The sequence below is a fragment of the Pogona vitticeps genome, chromosome 3, assembly GCF_051106095.1.
Source record: "Pogona vitticeps strain Pit_001003342236 chromosome 3, PviZW2.1, whole genome shotgun sequence".
NCBI classification, from domain to species: domain Eukaryota; kingdom Metazoa; phylum Chordata; class Lepidosauria; order Squamata; family Agamidae; genus Pogona; species Pogona vitticeps.
Window position 1 is genome coordinate 105,869,596 of NC_135785.1, and position 20,515 is coordinate 105,890,110.

General features: G+C 44.5%; 1 protein-coding gene across 2 annotated transcripts in view; it reads right to left on the minus strand.

The window, feature by feature from the left end:
• Positions 1-16,543, minus strand: part of NRG3 (neuregulin 3) — an 873,187-nt gene extending 856,644 nt beyond the window's left edge. For both annotated transcript variants that reach the window (XM_072995066.2, XM_072995065.2), the window contains exon 1: positions 14,263-16,543. In XM_072995066.2, coding sequence (XP_072851167.1) covers positions 14,263-15,013 — 751 coding nt within the window. In that variant the 5' untranslated portion in view covers positions 15,014-16,543. The remainder of the gene's footprint in view (positions 1-14,262) is intronic.
• Between the last annotated feature and the right edge of the window lie 3,972 nt (positions 16,544-20,515).

Consider the following 20,515-nt stretch of genomic DNA (forward strand, 5'->3'; position numbering starts at 1 on the left):
CAATTTTTTGGTTAATACAAGCAGAGCCTACAATGAAAAGCTGCACGGTGGCATACTCCTTTGCGTGATTCAAGATAGCCAGCCATGCCCTGTTCCAGAGTATTCAATTCCATCACCCCTTCATTTTCCACTCTGCCCCTAGCATGTCCCACTGAGCTATTCTGTCTTGTTTTTTTTTGAAACAATTCAGGAGATCTCTTCCCCTTGAAGGTGGACACTGACATTTTGGCTACCTAATGACCAGAGGTCAGAGAAGGGAGAACACTGTTATTATGTACAACTGGATATTCACTGAGGAAATCTATGACTTTAATTGCTTATTTAAATGAAGAGTGGAAATTGAAGCCTTTTGTTTTAAAATGAACTTCGTTTCCTTCCCACGTTCTGTTGGTTCCCAGTCCCCTTTTGGGAGAAGAAGGAATATAACTGTTACTCATCATTTTAAAGAAATTCAAATGGATCATTTTGTTAAAGTCTATAATGATAACATTGTATTTTATTATGTTTCATAATGTAAAGAAACACAAATGAGGGAGATGAAAGAAGAACCAGGGCTGAGGAATCTTGTAGCTCCGGTCAAAAGCAAAAAACAAACCATGTTGCTTACATACCAACCCATATCACTTAAAACATTATCTGGATGATTTACAACTGAATTATGCAGGCTAAGCATTGCCCCCTCCCCCAGCAAGCTGGATACTCCATTTACCATCCTCAGAAGGATAGAAGGCTGAGAGAACCCAGAGTCAGCTACCTGGGACTGGACCTGGGTCGTAAGCAGAGTTTTGGCTGCAGTACTGCAGTTTATCCACTGTGCCACAAGCCCCAGCAGACAGGCCATGTGTCAGAGGCTACGGTTGTTTCAACCCAACAATATCTGAAGGGTGACAGGTTCCTCTTCCCTTTGTCTAAACAAGGAAACTCAAACTGTGCAGTATCATTTTGCAGAATCATGGGGAACATCTCCTCCCTGTTTTATGATCAAAGAGGAAGCTATTTGTTGCATTTTCTGCCTATATTCAAAATGGTCCTCTGTTCCATACACAGTTTGGTTTCCTCTCCCATAATAATTATTGACACTCTGTTGTATTCTGTTTGCAGTTTATGGAGAGAATCCTATTAGGCAATACTGAAGGGGGATATTGAGATGGAGTACTGCTACTCTTGTATGAGCAGAAATCACCATGGGAACAGCTCAACTTCCACTTGAAAAAGAAGGTATAGTACTGGGTTCCTCTTTAAATGAGTGAGTTAAAAACCAAATCAGTCATACAGTAGTCTATTACACAAGTGGTTTAATTGAATAGGATCCTGTCCAACACATTTATATATATATCAATGTGTCTACATGTATTTATGCATAGACATAGCAGACAGCTTGAAAACACATTTGGGTGCCCAAATATTGTCGGTCCCAATTTGGGAAGGGTGCTGTAGATGGCAAAAACAAAGGGCTAAAAACTGGGAAGGGGATGTTACATGCCAGAGCCACTAGTTTAAGAAACATAGTAGACCTTCAGGGTAGAGAAACAGATCCTACCAGATTCCCTTCTCCCCCCACTAACAGTTTTGAAGTCTGCTATTTTCCCAGCTCCCACCTTTCCATGAATTCCACCACCCTCCATCAGGTGGGCATTGTTGTCTGCCTGATACTCCCTTTGCCAATCCTTGGAAAGGAAAGTTGTTGGTGTGACTATGACTCAATCACACTTGCCAAAAGAATCCCAGTTATACCAATTTGGCTATTAATTAGATCATTTAACAATTTTCTGTTTACATGATGCATGGCTAACATTGATTCATTTGCCCCAAATGTTTATTTCCCCCTCACCAGGAGGGCTGATGAATCATTTCATTCCTTATTGTTTCAACCTGTGTGAACAATTTGTTTCTTCTGCAACATGCTTGGGTTTCTAGCTGCTGAGGCCACTTGATGGCCACTGTGCTTGTACCCCTTTAAAAAATACATGTAAAGGGATATTGCTAAATTCCTACTAGCAGCTGCTTCTGTCGCTGCTACCACCACAAAAAAGCAACATGAATACATTGCTCAGAAGGAGACAACCTTCCCTTCTTCCTTTGTGGGTGAAAGACGGTTTGATACATTCTGCTTTGAACTGTAAAGAAAGAAGCATTTTAATTTTTTTAACCCTGCTCTTCACAATACTTTGTAAGTTTTTCAAAACCTACTTCCTCCTCCTGACACTGCAACACTCCTTTCTTTACAATTCACATCAGGATTGAAATCCAAGAACTGAAAGGGAATGATATGCAGGGAAAGTGAGTAAAGGAGGGAAGGGAAAAGGGGAGGGGAAGAGAAGGCACTCCTTCCTTGATATATTATTACCTTTGGTAAAAAAAAATTAAAAGGATATGGTGGGCCTGATTGCCCAAGAAACAGTAGAGAAAATGAATCAATTCAAGTTAATGGAGCAATATAACCAGTTACAATGTTTCAAATAAAAAGAAATTAATCAATACAGTTAAAAACAATGTGAACGCTCCTGCCAATATATATATATCACATGATTGCTGGAAAAAATGTATCAGTGCAATAGAGGTATGAAAAGAATCCATATATCTGGGGTTCTTTTCTCATATGTGATCACGCCCTATGTTAGTGGTACAATAAAGGCTGTTCCATTCCACAGAGAAGAAGGCAGGCAGGTATGTCTTCTGCCAACTTAAGCAGACATTTCTTCTGGGGCACTTTTGCAGTATGCAAATAAGGTGAAGACAAATAAGGTGAAGTACAAGTACAGTATCTACTCAGGACACATCCACAGGAACCCACAGCAAGGAAAAGTTACTACTATAAATGAAGTCATGAGTAGCAATTAAAACATAGACAATAACTGGTGAGGGATAGCTCTTTTGACCTATCTAAAACAGACTGGCATCCCACATTCACATACATACTTGATCCAAAGTGCAATGAAGAGCTAATTAAAAGAATTCTAGAATGCAGCCAATCTAGTACATAATAAAGCACCCTCCATTTGACATGCTTGGATGCAAAATGGCTGCCCAGGTGGGTGAACATAAATATATACAATCTACTGGTGTTGGTCTGAGCCCCCTTTAGGGTTCTGCTATTGGAAATTTTCAGAGGAGGCATTGGCTTTCCCTGGGGTTTCAGCTATCAGTTTTCTTTTCTATTGGTGCTTGTTTCTTTTGCTACAGCTTGTTGACACCAGGTTCTTTGGGGTTCACCACAACCACCAAGATTTCAGCATTTCTTGCCCTTAAAATGCCAAAAAAGCGTTTACAAATATGTAGAGACTGGCTCAAGGTCTATTGGAACTTTCTTTAACTGTTGTACAGGAGATCCAGAAATGCACAAAAGTCCTCTCTCTGACCCATCTGGATGCTCTTCTCCATGGTTGGTGCACATAACTAAAAATCCATGTCTGATTTTTTTTCGTAAGCCCATTAGAAGGACCAAGACATTATTTCAAAGTGCCAAAGTTATATTTTTAAAAATACAGGAGGTTAGTCTAAAGATAAGCTTGCCACCTTCCTTGGTGAGGAGGGAGGGAAAAAAGCTAGTGATAACTTGCATAAATTATTTTAAAGGTACATTTATTTTTAAACTGCACATTGTTTAAGATTTTTGAAAGACCAGCCATCAAATGAATGGTAGGTTAAAAAACAATAATCATGACTCCAACATGAAGTTAGTTGAGTGCAACAGTGACACTCTGGAACAAACAGTGCAAATGCGTGCGTATATACACCTCTTTCAGTTCCGTCTCTTGTCCACTCCCTTCTTGTCCACAAGGCACATTAAAATGCTTTAAAACTCAGATAATGAGTTTAAAGGCACTTTGCTTGCAAAAATCAATTTTTTTCAGCATGGCTCACCCTAAGATTTTTCTGTCTGTCTCTGTCTTTTCATCTGTCTGTATGCTGAACTCAAGAAGGCTATCAAGATTGCACCTAGTGCCCTGAGATGTTGTTGTTGTTGTTTAGTCGTTAAGTCATGTCTGACTCTTCGTGACCCCATGGACCAGAGCACACCAGGCCCTCCTGTCTTCCACTGCCTCCCAGAGTTGGGTCAAATTCATGTTCATAGCTTCAGTGACACTGTCCAAACATCTCATACTCTGTTGTCCCCTTCTCCTCCTGCCTTCACACTTTCCTAACATCAGCGTCTTTTCCAGGGAGTCTTCTCTTCTCATGAGATGGCCAAAGTATTGGAGCCTCAGCTTCAGGATCTGTCCTTCCAGTGAGCACTCAGGGTTGATTTCCTTTAGAATGGATAGGTTTGTTCTCCTTGCAGTCCAGGGGACTCTCACGAGCCTCCTCCAGCACCACAATTCAAAAGCATCAATTCTTCGGCGGTCAGCTTTCTTTGTGGTCCAGCTCTCACTTCCATACATTACTACAGGAAAAACCATAGCTTTGACTATTCGGACTTTTGTTGGCAAGGTGATGTCTCTGCTTTTTAAGATGCTGAGATATGGCAACCACTAAAGCTCAGTTCAGTGAGGTTTATCCTAGTTTGTCTGAAGCTGCAAACTTGCAAAGAGGCCATGACAGAGTTGAGACCTCAACTGGAGACTTCATCTCTAGGGAAGCTCTCCAAATGAGCCACAGACTCTCATTTCTAAACAAGTTTAAGTCCCAATGGCCAAGATCCTGATTGCTCAAATTGTTTGTACAATGGCCACACCACAAATAGTTTGACTGTCACAGCACATGTACAAGGAGGTGTCTGGGATTTACTTGCACCATAGTATGTTGGGTATTCTTACAGTCTGCCTCTGCTTATATGTGGGCAATGCTTGCATAAGGAAGAAATCCCATGTTATTGCACTGGCAGTTATGCTCCACTGATGGTGATCACGGATAAAGATCCTAGCCTGTGTCCTTCAACTTTAGAAACTCTTGATGATGTTCTGTGCTGTCAAGTCATCTTTATGGCAACCCTATGAATTAGTGATTTCCAAAATGTCCTGTACTCAACAGCTCAGCTCTTGTGGACTTAAATTTGTGGCTTCCTTGAGCGAAGTCTACATTGAAAAAAAAATACACAGCACCGCCACTCAAGTGACCTGCTGATCAAGCCTTCTATTCTGCCTTCTAAATGGAGCAAAATTTCAAGCATCACTGCAAAGCAGGCAGGTAAATATTCCTTTTCCAACAGCTATCTGAGGGATAGCACTTCTGCTACAAATTATCTAACAGGCTGAAAACTTCGAAAGAAGATTGCTGGATAAGATGCCAGTGATTAAAAATGCTCTGAATGAGTTCTGTCATCGCTTTCAACAGAATAAAATTCTCACATAAGCCATGAAAGGCAACAGAGAAGCATTGGGACATACACACCTCCCTCGATTAAGAGGGTGCTGCTGCCAATACAATTTACAGCACTGGTAAACTATGCCAAAGTGCATTGGCTGCTTCTGTGCTGTTTCATTCAACAACAACAACAACAACAACAACAACAAAAGGCAGTGGACAGTTTTCTAGAGGAGTCCAGGCCTCAACTACCCTTCTTGGAGAGATTCTTCCTTTCCTCCACCATGAAATAATATTTTCTATTATTATATACCACCACTCCTCCACCATGAAATTCAAGACAGTGGATTCAAAAGTGGGCTTCCATCTAGTCACTGAACATCTCCTGTCCTACTGACTTTCAGCAAAGCAAGAGCATCAGCTTCTGGGACATGAGCATGTGGAGGCACATAGCTTTTCGATTTGTGCTTGCAGTCCCGTTTCCACCCTTGGAATGGAACAAACTCACTGGCTATAAATAGGAATGCATAAACAGATTAGATCCCAGAATGCTTTGAGCTATTTCCTCCTATATACGTTGTGGAAAAACAAGAGTTCACAAGATAAAACGCTCTTATCTATTTCCAGTTCACAACAGTCCTGTGAGATAGTCCATAATTGTTCCTGTTCTGATTGATGGAAATAAGATTGAGGTTACCTCCCTTAGGCAGTGACTATGCTGTTTTGTTCATCATGTACAAGTGCAGCATTTCAGAGCCATGTTGGAAGTCCACAATTAAAGAGAAAGGGGAAAAGATCAAGAATAAACTCTGAAAATTACATCTCAACAAGCAGCATATATTAAATCAGAGCTGACATTTCTGTTCCTTTCTGAAATAGCATACTGTTTCTAGCATATTGTGTTATCATTTCCTCTGTTTTCCTCCATCCCCTGACCATGCTGAGCTTTTGATTGTTATCATCAGAATGACACAGGGGCTCTTAAGATATGCTGATAGGTTTTAGATAACATAGCAATGCTGCACAAATAATAAACCAGTAAGATGTTATATAAGGAAACTCAGCTCAGTGGGTAGTGTGCTTCTTTAGGGATTCAGATTTGATCTTTGACACCTCCAATTAATTAATAGGCAACTTATGACTAGAATCAGGAAGGGAGTACACTGTGTGAGCCCTGCAGGGCCATGAGCTGTCCCGAGACTAATAACCCAGTTACTATGAAAGTAGACTAAGTTACATTGTTTGATTTTGGCTTGATTCCCCCCCCCCTCCTTTGCTATAGGTGTTGATGTGTGGATCATTTTTAAAGGAAAGGATTTCATTGCGTAATTTCTGTGGTGGATCAGCACAATTCAAACTTGAGTGCAATATGTAAAAGGATGTTGGTGGTTGTTTCTAACAGTTTGTTCATTTTATTGTTTTGTTTATTAGCTGCTATGTGAATTTTTGGGGTAGAGATAAAGCATGCATGCATAATTCATCAAAACAACAACAACAAATCCTTGCTCAAAATGTTTTAATAATTCTTCTCAAGAGCTAACCTAATTAAGCAAATGCATTGACTCAGTTTGCATATTGATCAGACCTAATAATATGTCACAGAAACTGGGTAGTGTTGGTCAAAATCCTGTTGCTTAACATTTTTAATTGCTCTAGAGTAGGCCCATTGAATCAATTGTGATTTGGTCTGTCAGCTCTTCCATAGGTTCCACTGTTTCAAATGGGTGTACTATAAGGCTTTGTTAAGTACAGTATGTCACAGTTAGAGCAGGCCCATTTGAATTAATGGATCCTTCAGAAAAGATGATTCACCAAATCCCCATTGATTCAATGGGCCTACCGTAAAACAATTTAATATGCTAAGCAACAAGATTTTGACTGTTATTTGGGCTGCAGAGAGAATAGGGAGCTGTCCAGATAGTTCAATAGTTTAGGTATTTGGCTGCAGAGCAGTTGATTCCCTGTGAGAAGAGTCAACCAGTGTACCTATGGTCAACAGTCCAAGGGGGCACACAGAAGAAGGGAATAGAAAACTCTAGCATTCTCTGCCTTGAAGGAATCACCATGTTAGAATTTATGGTTAGAAAGTTAGAAAGACAGGACACAATTTGTATTATTAAAGTTAATAGACTTACCGTAATGTGCGTGTTGACCCCAAGAAGTATTATTTTCCATGTGTGCATGTTAGAATTATCCCCCATTTTTATATGAACTGGAATTTTAAAATAACAATAACAACTAGTACGGTAGTACTACTAGTAATGCAAGAGTTACTATTATTATTACAGTCATTAGCTTGACCAAAATCTTCTGTTTTGCTCAACAGTATAATGCAATTGGCATAAATCTTGATGGTGAATTGTGGCAAGTTTAGCACTCAGCATAGGTATATGCTGTTGTGCACAGTTCTTAAACTACCACAATTCACCAATGAGAGTTAGCCAACTGTGTTAAGCCAATGTAAACACTCAACAGGATTTTGGTCATTATCATTATTGTTGTTGTTTCCAGTTATAATAGTCAGATTCCAACAGTACCTCTCTTGTCACTCTTTTCACCTTTCAATACCACATCACACATGTTTCTGAGGTTCCATCATACACACAGGTATCATCACGAGAAAAAAGAACAGATGGCAAAAACACAATAGAAAAAGGGTGTGACTGTGGTAATGGGGTCTCTTCATTTTAAGTGGTTCTCAATTAATTCTACGCATACGCATAGGCATCCTTCAGTCTCGAGAGACTATGGTAACATGCTCTGAAACGAGGAGTGTCCTCTCCAGAGCATGAAGCCCGGGTAAGGTAATATGGAGGATAGGCTGTTACCCAAGCAGCAGATCCCCCCTCTCCACATTGCTGAAATGGTCCAATGGAAAGGCAAGAGCCAATACAATTCTATGACGGAAGCAAATCAGCTTTGACTGAGGACACAGTTGCATGAAGTTAAATAAACAGATAAAATGAGGTGCAACCTTGTCTACTGCTGGGCTTCCCAGGACCGTAAAGAGGATTAATTTAGCCCCACTTCAATTGTGTCCCTAAGTGCACTTGTATGCTCTCTCCCACTAATAATGGGGAAACCATTTACTATTTGCTACTGCTGGTGACAGTGTGCTGAAGGTAAATCATCACACCTGGAGTCTCCCTATCAGTCATGGTTCAGTCTTCACTGACAGGAATCTTAGGCAAGGCAGGGCTTTCTGTCTGTGTGTGCACTTCCTAGAGCATTACCTATATATCCCTGCAGTTCACTGGCCCTCGTCCCACACATATCTTTCTCATCATGATGACGTGTATGTACTAGCTGTGCATTATTGATTACCGTAGGTAAGCTTTATATTTCTGAATGAGAACTAAAGGGACATTAAAGGAATCCTGGGTAGAAGCACATGCTGATAGAAAGAGCTCTCTGTTACATTTCTCAAAAGGGTATTGATTATGATTTCTGGAACATCACTCTATTTTGGCTCTTCTGCATTATGTGCACCAGCATTCACTGTTCCTTGTTTCTCTGCTAGGCCATCAATCTGTACAAGAGGAAGCAATTTCGCTATGCTGTTGAATTTGTGCAGGAGAGCTAGTGTAACATTTCAGCTTTACATAGCAACGAAGTTGCTAAAGAACCAAAAATATCGAAAGGAAGAAAAATAAATAAGCCTAAATTTGTTCCCTAAGTCTGTTGCCTGCTTTGAACGTGTCTGATTAAAAAGTGTCATTAACACAATGAATACTGCATTATATCAACAAGGTGTATTCTGAGGAACTGAGAGCAGATTACCCTTTTTTTCCACTAAATAACACAAGGCAGGTAGTTGGGAAACCATCTACCACACATAACGCGGCATGCAGAGGAATGTGTGCCCCTACCAATAGCATTGACCAAAAAAGTTACTTCTAATATAAATCCAATTATCAGTTCTGAATCCTCAACTATGCACAAATCCAATCAATCAATTTGTTGATGTCATCAACGTTTTCAGCACTAGAAAAGCATGCCCCAACTGGAGGGTGGAGAACCACTTCAGGTTACATTAGCAGCTATTCACCACGATTGAATGTGGAAAAGGCATTTTTTCTTTTAATTAATATTTTGTAACTTCCAGTAGCAATCAGCAGCCCTTTGCTTAGCTTTACCAAAGCTCCCTTTAAAGGATCAAGTTCTGTTTTCATAGCTTCTCTCCTTTCTGCTCTAGAGAGGACAACGCATTGGCACCTGTTCTATTGGATTACTCAGTTTTCTATTGCCATATGTAGCCAGTTGTAGAACTGGGACAGCTTTCCAACTTTATAATGCTCCCCCCCCCCCCCGCATACAGTGGTGAGCCTACCAAGAGTTAGAGTGAGGCAACCTTCTCAGGATGGAGATACTAAAGAGTGCCGAATGAATAAAGGTATATCTGTCACTTAATTTACTCTGCACCCCTCCCCAACAGCTACCTAGTGTCCTCAGGTGTACTGAAGGATGCTGCCCTGCCTACTGTGTTGGAAGGAGATTAAACTGCCAGCTTTTCTACATGACACTGCTGGGGTGAGGTACCATCTTGTCCTTTGCTTTAGGAAGCAAAATCCTTAAGGGCTGACCTCCCCACATCTTAAACTGGCAACAGTGGATCCTGAACTGCCAATGTGTCATTGGTCCAATATAAAAACCTTGCTGGATGTTCCAGTCCAATGTTTGATGCCTGCAGCATTGAAATGCAGGGGTAGGCAATATATTTATGGACTACTAAAACAATGTCATACATACAATAGAACTTTCGTGTATCAAGACCACTTCGTCATGCTAGTACCAGTGTGAAATCCAAAAACTGTGGCTTACTACGGGATTTCAGCCAAAGTTTTAACAGAGTTTTCTGTGTTAGGCTGCAAGTGTAGATCCAATGAGAAGGTGATCTGCCAATCCTGTTGTCTTTGATTAAGTTCTTGAACAGGATGAATTGATATTAATATTATCAAACTAACCAACAATTCAAATTTTTGAAAGAAATATTGGGCCCATTCCAGTTCATAACCAAGGCAGGTGTCGCTACTGTCCTTCTTACCCCCACATTTTTGTTGCTGTGTTTCCATTTCATTCCACATTTCAGTTGTTGTCAAGAATCCACTCATTTGTTCTTGTCCCCAACACTTTTTTCTCTCTTTATGCACGAGATATGCTAAGATTGGAAAAGTAACTTTTGTGGAATGAGAATGCCATATGTTGATGGAGAACCCTGGGAAGGCATCATCCAAACATGATGTTTCCTATGTTTTGCAGAGGCCGAATTTCAGAAACTTTGCTGTAAACAATGAGCTAGAGAAATATACCTGAACAGAATTCTGAATGAGCTCTAAGGAGGACCATTGAACAGTGGTTATGTTGGCTAGTGGTACGAGCGGATAACTCTGAATGAATGGTTTTCCATTTTTGAGAACACCTGTTAGAGCAGAGGTGGGAAAACACTGAAACCTCCAGATGTTTTAGAATGCAGCTTCAATGAACCCTTAATATTGGCCATGCTTGCTGGGGCTTCTAGGAATTACTGTATTTTTTGCACCATAAGACTCACTTTTTTCCCACAAAACAGGGGGGTGGAAAGTCTGTGCATCTTATGGAGCGAAGAAAACAGATTATATTTTCCTGTTTTCTTCTCCTAAAAAATCGGTGCGTCTTATGGAAAGGTGCGTCTTATGGAGCGAAAAATACAGTAAATTCCAAAATATCGGGAAGGGAGAAGCTGAAGATCTCTCACCAATGAGTTTAGTCACCCAAGCATTTCACCAGTGACCAAACTCATTAAAGATGCCTTTCTCCAACTCACTAGCCAAGGTCTAAATCATCATCTTGTAGAGTCAATACGATGCAATCTTCCAAATACAACAAAGAGACCGACCGGACTGCAGTGCAAAACCTCTATCTTAAAAAAATATTTGGAATTACAGTATTATGGATTCCCCTAGATATCCTGGGAATTGTAGTGTGTAAAAGTGGGGAGAAATTTGCCAAGTTTTATGAGCCTCACCTCTTCACAGAACTACATTGTCTAAAAATTGGCAATTATACAGAGATGGTATATCTGGGTCTTTGGTTTATGTGCCTTTCTAGTCCAGAAGACCGCATGGGAACCTGTTCTGATGAAGCACCAAGCCTTGTCACATCTATATTCATATTTCCTCAATAGTGCTGGAACTGCTTAATTTTTTTAAATTTATTAATAACAGCAAGAGTCATGGATGAGCAGGAATAAGCAGCCAAGTGTGGTCCCCCAAAGGATTCTAGAATATGTATTTCTTTCATCTTTCCTCCTCCCCATCTGACAAATAGCCTTAAAAAAAAAAAAGACATCAAAGACCAAAGTGAATGGAAGATGCAGATACCAGGTCAGGAGGTTGAAAAACCTGATGTCAACCATCGGCAAAGAAAGATTACAATCTCACTTCTCTGCTCTGCTCATGCGTTAACCTGGTAGAAAGATTATGTGCATCAGAAAATTGTGCAGCTTGAGGGTGGGAGAGAGGAGAGGAATTCCACATGCCCTGTAAATTCCAATCCCTTTTTATGTAATCTATTTAATCTCCTGTTAATGATAATCACAGGCTATCAGTGTGCTCAAATAGGGTCTGGTGGATTTCTGCTGCTTTATATGTTGCGTTTCAGAAAAGCCGAGGCACTGGGGATGCAGGAGAAAGAAGCTACCAGAGACTAGGAAGGGAACACCCTCATCTAACCTCTGGTTTAAGTAGGTATATTAAAAAGATCTGGAGGGAGGCTTTGCTTGCAACTATAAACAGTCCTTGATCCCATATGTCATGCTGTATGGGAAGGAGGGAGGGAGAATGAGCTGGTATAGGGTACGGAGCAGATCCTGCCAGCTGACAGTAATGGATTAAGCAGGTTCTATAATCTAAGAAATCAGCATGGAAGGTTAGAAAAACCACAGTGGATTTCCTGGTCTCCTTACAGACCATAAGCCCGGCGTAGGGGGTGGGGGTGCGGAGAGAGAGACTGAATGGAGAGGTAGGCTGCCGTTAGGCATTATCCTGTCCTTTCGGAATCTCTCAGTTTCACAATGTCCCGGCTGCCCAGCTTCCCTGGGTACAGCCATGACACCCAACCGATGCCACTGGGAAATGGCAGATATTCCTATTTGGAGGAGCTTTAAATGCAAAGGCAGCAGAGTGGGGGGGGGAGCGGACAGTGGAAAGAGGAGGGGGCAAAGTAGAGAAGGCAATGGGAAAGGTGTTAGTGTGTTTCAGTTGCAGCTTTTCTCTCTGGAAAGAAAGGGACATCTGTAGAGGCTCCCCCACCCCGCCTGCCAGCTTCTTTCTTTGATCACATAAAAAGAGGCACCCAGTAAATGCACCTCACAGCCTTCTCAGGAGCCTCGTGGTCCCTGGCTGGGGATCGTATTATTTCTCAGGCATTGCCACTCCTAGTGCACTACATTGCCTTGCACTGGCCCTTTCCATTTGAGTCCCTCGGTTGGTGCCCCCCCGCCACGCCCCTGCTTTGCCTCAAACCCACCCTTCTTTGCCTTGTGCACTATTGTTCTTCGTCCCAGGTTAGAAGAAGCCGAGCGCTTTCAATGCAGGCTTAAGGTAGAGAGAGGGAGAGGGAGGAAACAGACAACTAACATCAGCCACGCCAAGAGATTAGCATGCAAAGGGGGGGAGGGAGGCACAGGGCCATAGGATTGCTTCAGATGGTACCTTTCCATCTGATTCACACGTCCTAAAGTGGAATCCACGCAGGAGCTCAGATCCCCAGCTTCCTACACCGTACGGAGGGGAAGGATATCAAGCCATGTAAACACAGGGGCGGTTGATCCTTGTGCATAAATAGCAGCATCCAGAAGTTGGCTTGGCAGGGAGATGATGTTTGTCCTAGATAACCTTCAGAGGAGACTGTACCCAGCACAACTCATTTTAAAACGAGAGGAGCACCAAGGTAGAGTCCAAAGGGGTTGGGAAGGGATCATCAGTGCCGGGTATCGAGAGGGTAGCTTCCCCACCACCACCATTAAAGAAAGGATACCCACCCATCCGCCCACATTCCTAGGAATCTACATTACTCCATTGATGCGCTCCTTTGACGCGACTGAAGCTGATAGCCACCTCTTAGGAAGAGAAAGGAAGGCAAGGGAAAGCGACTTCCCCATGCGGCTGCATCTGTTGGTGGGGAGGGCTCTCTCCTCCCACCTCCCAAAAGGGAACAGACAGGGCTTTTGAAAAGGTGCAGGGTCCATGGGAAGGGGCTGAGGATCCCAGTTTGAGTGCTGGGGAGTATTTCTGGAGTAAAAAGAGTGGGAGCCGGTGGGGCTTCTATGGGAAAGGAAGGCACGACCCCATCAACATACACCCTTTGTCAAAATGTCCTAAGCCAAGGCTCCAGACCACCCCACGCCTTCCCAACCCATTTCAACTTCCCTCTCATCTCCCTCCAGCCCACAGAACCAAGGTCAGTGTTTTGTTTTGCGGGGACGCCTGCCGGCTGAGGCCAACCAGTGTCTTTTGAGAAGAATACCAGACCATACAAACGACTCCCCCACACCGCCTATTAACCCGACACATTCCTCTGCCTTGTCCATTTCCAGAACATGTCGTTTGTGGTCCTACTGGCGGGCAACGGGTAAAAGCGAAAAAGTGGGAGTTTGGGAGCGGGGCGGGCTGGTTGCTCTGCCTTCTCTCGCGAATGAAGGCCACCTCCAGTGGCTGCTCGAAGGGTTGCACCTCCACCATCCTCACAAGGTGGCCACAAAAGAAGGAAAGGGGTTCCCCCTCTTGGAGAGGGGAGAGGGGACGGGGACCACACCAAACTTCCAAGGAAAACCGCTCGAGTCCGGGGGGCATTGCCTCCAAGGGCCCTCACAGGGTGGACCCCCTCAAGCTCCAAACGCGCGCCACGACCAGACCTCTCTGACACACAAAGCAAGCGTCGCCAACAAGCCCAGGGGCTCAGACACTCACCTCCCCGCCAAAGGAAAGCTTTCCCGCCATCTGACCCCCCCTCCCAAAAAGAAGTTTGTTTGTCACTCACGGTGTTTGGGGCTAGTGTTGGCCTCTGGCGTGGCGGTGGTGGTCGTGCTGGCCTCTTGGAAGGGGGATAAGGTCCAGGAAGGCGCCGAGTCCTGAAGATAGGTCTTGTAGGAGGAGGTAGTGTATGCCGCAGTGGGCCAGATGGGCAAGGGCTGGGTCCCCGGGGCGCCGGGCGCCGGGCGGGAGATCAGGAAGGTGGTGCTGGAAGGGGCGGCGGTGGTGGTGGTGGCGGCGGCCAGGAGGGTCGGTGGGGCGACCGTGTGGCGCGCCGTGGTGGATCGCGGCCCCGACTCGCGCCCCCGGGTGCCCGGGAAGCGGGTGGGCGCCTTGGTCATCGTGGTAATGCGGGTACTGATCCGATTGGGGGTCCTCGACGTGGTGGTGGTGGTCGACGTGGTGGTGGTGTCCATGCTCTTAGGCGGCGTGGTGGGCTGCTTGGAGAGGAAGAACGGGTCCTGCTCGATCCCTTTGGAATCCATCAGCTCGGTGGGCACGTACTCCTTGACGGAGCCCACCACGATCCACTTGAGCAACATCAGGCTGAGCCCCAAACCCACGAAGCCGATGAACAGCGGCACCACGCACAGCCACGTCTGCTGGCGGTTCCAGACGATGCAGTCGCTACAGCGCAGCTCCCGGGCCACGGGATCGGGGCCCCCATCGCCGCCCGCAGGACCCCCGGCGGCCGCGGCCGCCGCCCCCTCCTCGGCAGCAGCTGCGGCACCCGGCGGCGAGGCGACCCCGTCGCTCATCCTCCTAGGTGCCTTTCACACCCTCCCCCGGGGGGAAGAAAAGGCATCGGGGGGGAGGGAGCAGCATGCGGAGCCCGAGAGGTGGCGAGGTTGGGGGGGCGGGAAGGGGAGGGGGGGAAGGAGGCGAGATAGAGGAGGGGGAAGGATGGGGAGAGGGAACGAGGGAGAAGAGAGAAATCGGAAGATCCGACGGAACGGAGGGGGAAGCGCCCGACAGTTACCAAAAGGGCATTTTCCCTTTTCGAGAGATGGCGATATATAGGCTATACACCCCCCTCCCCGGTCACCATATATACGGAATACACACGCATTCACACCACCGGTGCTGAATCAGCTGAAACGGCCAAGCTCTTCCCATCCTCGAGCGGTAGCGGCAGCATCCGAAGTATCCTCCTTTTTTTGTTGTTGATGTTTTTTTAAAGCCTTTAATTTCCTTCCCCCCCCTTTCCCTCCCTTCGCCTTTATATTCCGGATGCTTTTCTTCCTTCCCAAAACGCGCAACGAAGCTCCCCGGCGTCGCTTCTCCGACAAAAGCCCAGCCAAGAGGAAGGGGGACCGGCAGTCCCCGTAGAGCCCGCCGCCGCCGCCGCCGCTGCCGCTTTGAGACGACGATGCTCGCTCGCTCGGGCTCGCTTTCCCCTCCTTCGAAGCCCAAAGATCCGCATTCGGCAGCCGCCGCGAAGCCCGGGTCTCGGGAGAGAGAGAAAGAGAGAGAGAGATAAAGGGGGGGGGGGGGGAGAAGAAAAATCAAATCTCCTCCAGCTCCTGGTTTTGCGCGACGAGGCTCCTTTTTCCTCCGGCGAGCAGGAGCGGCAACATTCCTCGGCTGCTTCGCTTCTCTCCTCTCGACGCGCCCCCCCCGCTCCGCGCAGGCCCCCCCCCCTTTCCGAAGCGACGGAGCAGCAAACTGCACCTGTTATTCAGCAGCCCTGCAGCCAACCCTTGGACAGCACTTTAAAAAGGAGAGACCAATCCGAAAGCAGAGCGGAGGGAAAGGGAAGAGAAGAGAGAGAGAGAGAGAGAGAGAGAGGCGCGGAAAGGGGGGGGGGAAGAGAGAGAGAATTGAAAGAGAGGGAGGGAGAGGGGCAGAAAGAGAAGGATCCAGTCTGTGTGTGTGTGTGTGTGAGAGAGAGAGAGAGAGCGCGATGCAGGCGCGGCTGGAGGAACCCGGAACAACCACCAAGCCGGCATGACTTCCAAATCCATTAAAAAAAAAATAAAAGCACTCAGAGAGCTGTAGATCCGGATTGGGCACGTTACCATAAATAAATAAATAAATAAATAAATAAATAAATAAATAAATAAAAGCGTCCGATCGATGGCAGGAGTGCCAAGCGTTGTATTAAAGGGAAGGGGGGGGGGGAGAGAGAAATAAGACGCACGCTCAGGCTGCAAGCGGGGAAGGCGCCAAGGGTGGATGGATGGCGCGGGCTGCTGGGTGGGTTTACCAAGCCATCGTGGCGGGCATAAGATTCACCATCACCATCACTGAGTTTCAGGGAAAGAGACAAGGGGAAGAGGAAGAGACGTTCCAGGCGGTTCTGCCCAGCCCCTCCGCCTTCTTCTCCTCTCCCCCCCCCCCCGCGTGCAATTGTGTATTCCGATTGCCGTACCTTGAATAAGGCGGCGGCGGGGGGGGGGGGAGATTGAGAGCTGCCTGGCGGGGAGGGGGCGGCTGGCTGCTGTCTCGGAGAGGAAGCCACTTCCCACCCGTCCGCCTCCCCCCGCCCTCCATCCCTGATGGTGGCTTCTTAAGGATGCGCCAAGATAAAGAAATTATCCCGGCGATCTCACTCGGGATAGGGAAAGAGGCGAGAGGAGGGGTAATGGGGCTTCGCCGGTGCTATACTTTGAGTGACGTCCCGGACGCAATGGAATCGCCCTTTATCATAATAATCATATTCATATTCTTATTAATAACAGATATCAATAGCACTAGGAGCTGTTGGACACCCTTGAGAACACTATTTCAGAGCTGAAAAACTGTAATACTATTTCTAGTATATGCGAGGCTATAGTATATTTGTTTGTTTGTTTAGTCATTTAGTCGTGTCCAACTCTTTGTGACCCCATGGAGCAGAGCACTCCAGGCCTTCCTGTCTTCCACTGCCTCCGGGAGCTGGGTCAAATTCATGTTGGTAGCTTCGATGACACTGTCCAACCATCTCATCCTCTGACGTCCCCTTCTCCTCCTGCCTTCACACTTTCCCAATATCCGTGTCTTTTCCAGGGATTCTTCTCATGAGATGGCCAAAGTATTGGAGCCTCAGCTTCAGGATCTGTCCTTCCAGTGAGCAATCAGGCTTGATTTCCTTCAGAATGGATAGGTTTGTTCTCCTTGCCATCCAGGGGACTCTCATGAGCCTTTCCAGCATCACAATTCAAAAGCATCAATTCTTCGGCGGTCAGCCTGCTTTATGGTCCAGCTCTCACTTCCGTACATCACTACAGGAAAAACCATAGCTTTGACTATTCGGACTTTTGTCGGCAAGGTGATGTCTCTGCTTTTTAAGATGCTGTCGAGGTTTGTCATAGCTTTCCTCCCAAGGAGAAGGCATCTTTTAATTTCGTGGCTGCTGTCACCATCTGCAGTGATCATGGAGCCCAAGAAAGTAAAATCTGTCACTGCCTCCATATCTTTCCCTTCTGTTTGCCAGGAGGTGATGGGACCAGTGGCCATGATCTTAGTTTTTTTGATGTTGAGCTTCATACCATTTTTTGCGCTCTCCTCTTTCACCCTCATTACAAGGTTCCTTAATTCCTCCTCACTTTCTGCCATCAGAGTGGTATCACTATACCGTAATCCTTTGATACCCAGAAGACACCAGGAACGGACTTCAATGGCCCACTGATCAACCGAATTCACCAGTCACATTTGACTAGAGGGCAGCGATGCACCCCTGCCTCAAAAGTTTCATAGAAACCACATACAAGTATCCTTTAGGGCAAAATATGTGTATTCCCATGCATGGTCCGAGTAAGACTCAAGTAGGATTAAGCAAAGAATTTCACTGGTGCGACTGGGATTACAAGCTTCCACAAAATACGTGTTTCAAGCCCTATGAATATTGAATATTTTCTAGGATTATTGAATATTTCTTGAAATATTTCTTGAAATATTCAATTCTTAATTTGCAACTGAATATTCAAAGAAAAAAAAAACAATCTGTCTTCCAGGGGGAAAAAAAACTTGGAGTGGCAACTTTTCCGTAAGCCAAAGCAGCCACACGCTCACTAGTCACATCAGCCACAAAACTGTTGTAGAATCCATATGCTTATGTCAGTGGAAATACCAAGTTCTGAGCTGGCCAAAGTAACCAAATTCACTGGCAAACCATCGGTAGGTGGGAGTGATACAACTAGCTATACAACATCAAGAGTCTACATTCTGATACCCATTCTTGGCCAAAAAACAAACAAACAAACACAAAAACAAACAGATGACAAAAAGGAGTTTGGAATGGCAACTTCCAAGAATGTCGAAGTAACTGACCTCACTTTTCATTTGTGAATAGTTAGGAAAAGAGCAACTAAGTCACAAGACGTCCACAAAATCTAGATATTGATATCTGTTATGTACAAAGCCTGGAACAGTAAGAGAAACAACAGATTGATTAAATGGGGATGATGCAGCTAGCCAGAGTATATACACAAAAATTTGGCCTAGAACATATACCAGAGGGTGTGGAGCTGGTAAATCTGGCTTGCTTTTCAGAAGAATAAAAGACTTACATGACATCAAGTCAATTCTGACTTAGGGAAACTCTTCCTAGGGTTTTCTAGGTAGAAAATACTCAGAAATGGTTTACTGCAACCTTCTGGAGGCGTCTTTGAACTGTGCGGCTTGCCCAAGACCACACAGGATGCCTCTGCTTCTGGGAGATACAGTTGGGAACTGAATTCCCAACTAAATACCTAACTCAATAAGCTGGGTTTTCTGGAAGATAACCCCCCCCCTTTGTCTATTTCTTTGCATTGGCTGTTATAGTTGTTCTCTTTGTCTCTACGTGACAGTCCCTGTCTACTTAGAAGTTGTAATTCCAGACTTTTCCAGAATATGGAAATCTGGCTCAGTAAGGGTATCAAAATGTGGTCCTCTGCAAATGTTTTGACTTGTTGCCTAACCTTCATCCAGTCATGTGCAATTTGAGAATTTAGTTGGTTTAATCTAATTGGAAGTTCCAGGCTGCTTTCTGGTATGGATTTTTTAAATCTAACTTGGTGCTGGAATGTGTTTTCTGTGGAGGTTTTGTGGATTATTTCATCATTCCCATTTAATCAAGTGTTTGGGTTATAAAATATTGCTCTCAAATGTTCTGGAAGACAGCCCAGAATATCAACTTGTGAGTAAGCCAATGGAGCCAAATTCACCATTAAGGCAAGATTAGACCAAAAGCATTAGCAGAAGCCACATTCCACCTAGCTCTAGGTAACACGATTTGTATTTAAGGAAAAAGCGTCAACTTCCTGTAGTAGTTTTGTGGCTTCTTGCATCCTTCCCATCTAGTCATGTGTGCCTAGTGAATATGGTTAGTTTGGCATATTAGGAAGCTTTCTTGGTTTTCTCATTGCCTGCTCCATGTTGGGAGAAAAATATAGGGAGAATATGTTCCTGTAAGCATAGGATCTATCTGTTCCTGCATTAAAAGTGGAGTGGCCTACTGCCTGAAACCTGGAAATGGGTGAAATGGGTGGGGAATGTCCCTATACTCTAAGTGTGAGCCACTCCTGATTAGAAGGTGTGTCTGCTTGCAAGCATTTGGTGAGGGATTCTGCCAGGTGCTTTTAAGACTCCAGTCTGCATCCATATGTTTGTTAATACTGAAAAAATCCAAAAGCTTAATAAAGGCAGGTTGATGAGTCCCCAGCAAACCTTATTCTTGTACATAGTTCACAGTACTTTTATCGTGCTTTCCACCAATTTATGTAGGATAGGTTGGGCAGTAAATTTTGTAATTTTCAGATACCTTTTAGACCCATCATTGTTTTTTTAAAAAAATGATATGACATTGGGTGTCCTCCAATCTGCGGGTTGGGAGATTGACTTTAATGATGTGCATATTTTGTTTTTTAGTTAGAAGTTCAGCAGGTTCATATTTTACTTCTTTCAGAACTTTTGGCTAAGTGCCATCTGTCCTTGGTGACTTTTATTTTTGCAATTTGTCAATTAGAATTAAAACTTCATCCTTTGTCACTTCTCTTTTACACAGTCCCTCAGATGCCCTCTTCAAAAGCAAGAGCTGAGACAGGAAAATTTCTCAGTCTTCTGAATACCAGTACATTTTATTTGCAGCATTCCCTTCTACCCTGGCACATTTAATTAAATACTCATTTTGTTTTCACCTTTAGGAATTTGAGGATCCAATTCCTAAAGGTGAAAACGAAAGATTTATTTAATTCCTTCTTTGCTTTCCTCACCCTTAGTGTGGATTCATTCTGATGCCTTCTTGCAGTTTAAACTGAAGGTTTCTACTGTTCAAAGGAAGACCTTTTGTCTTTTAT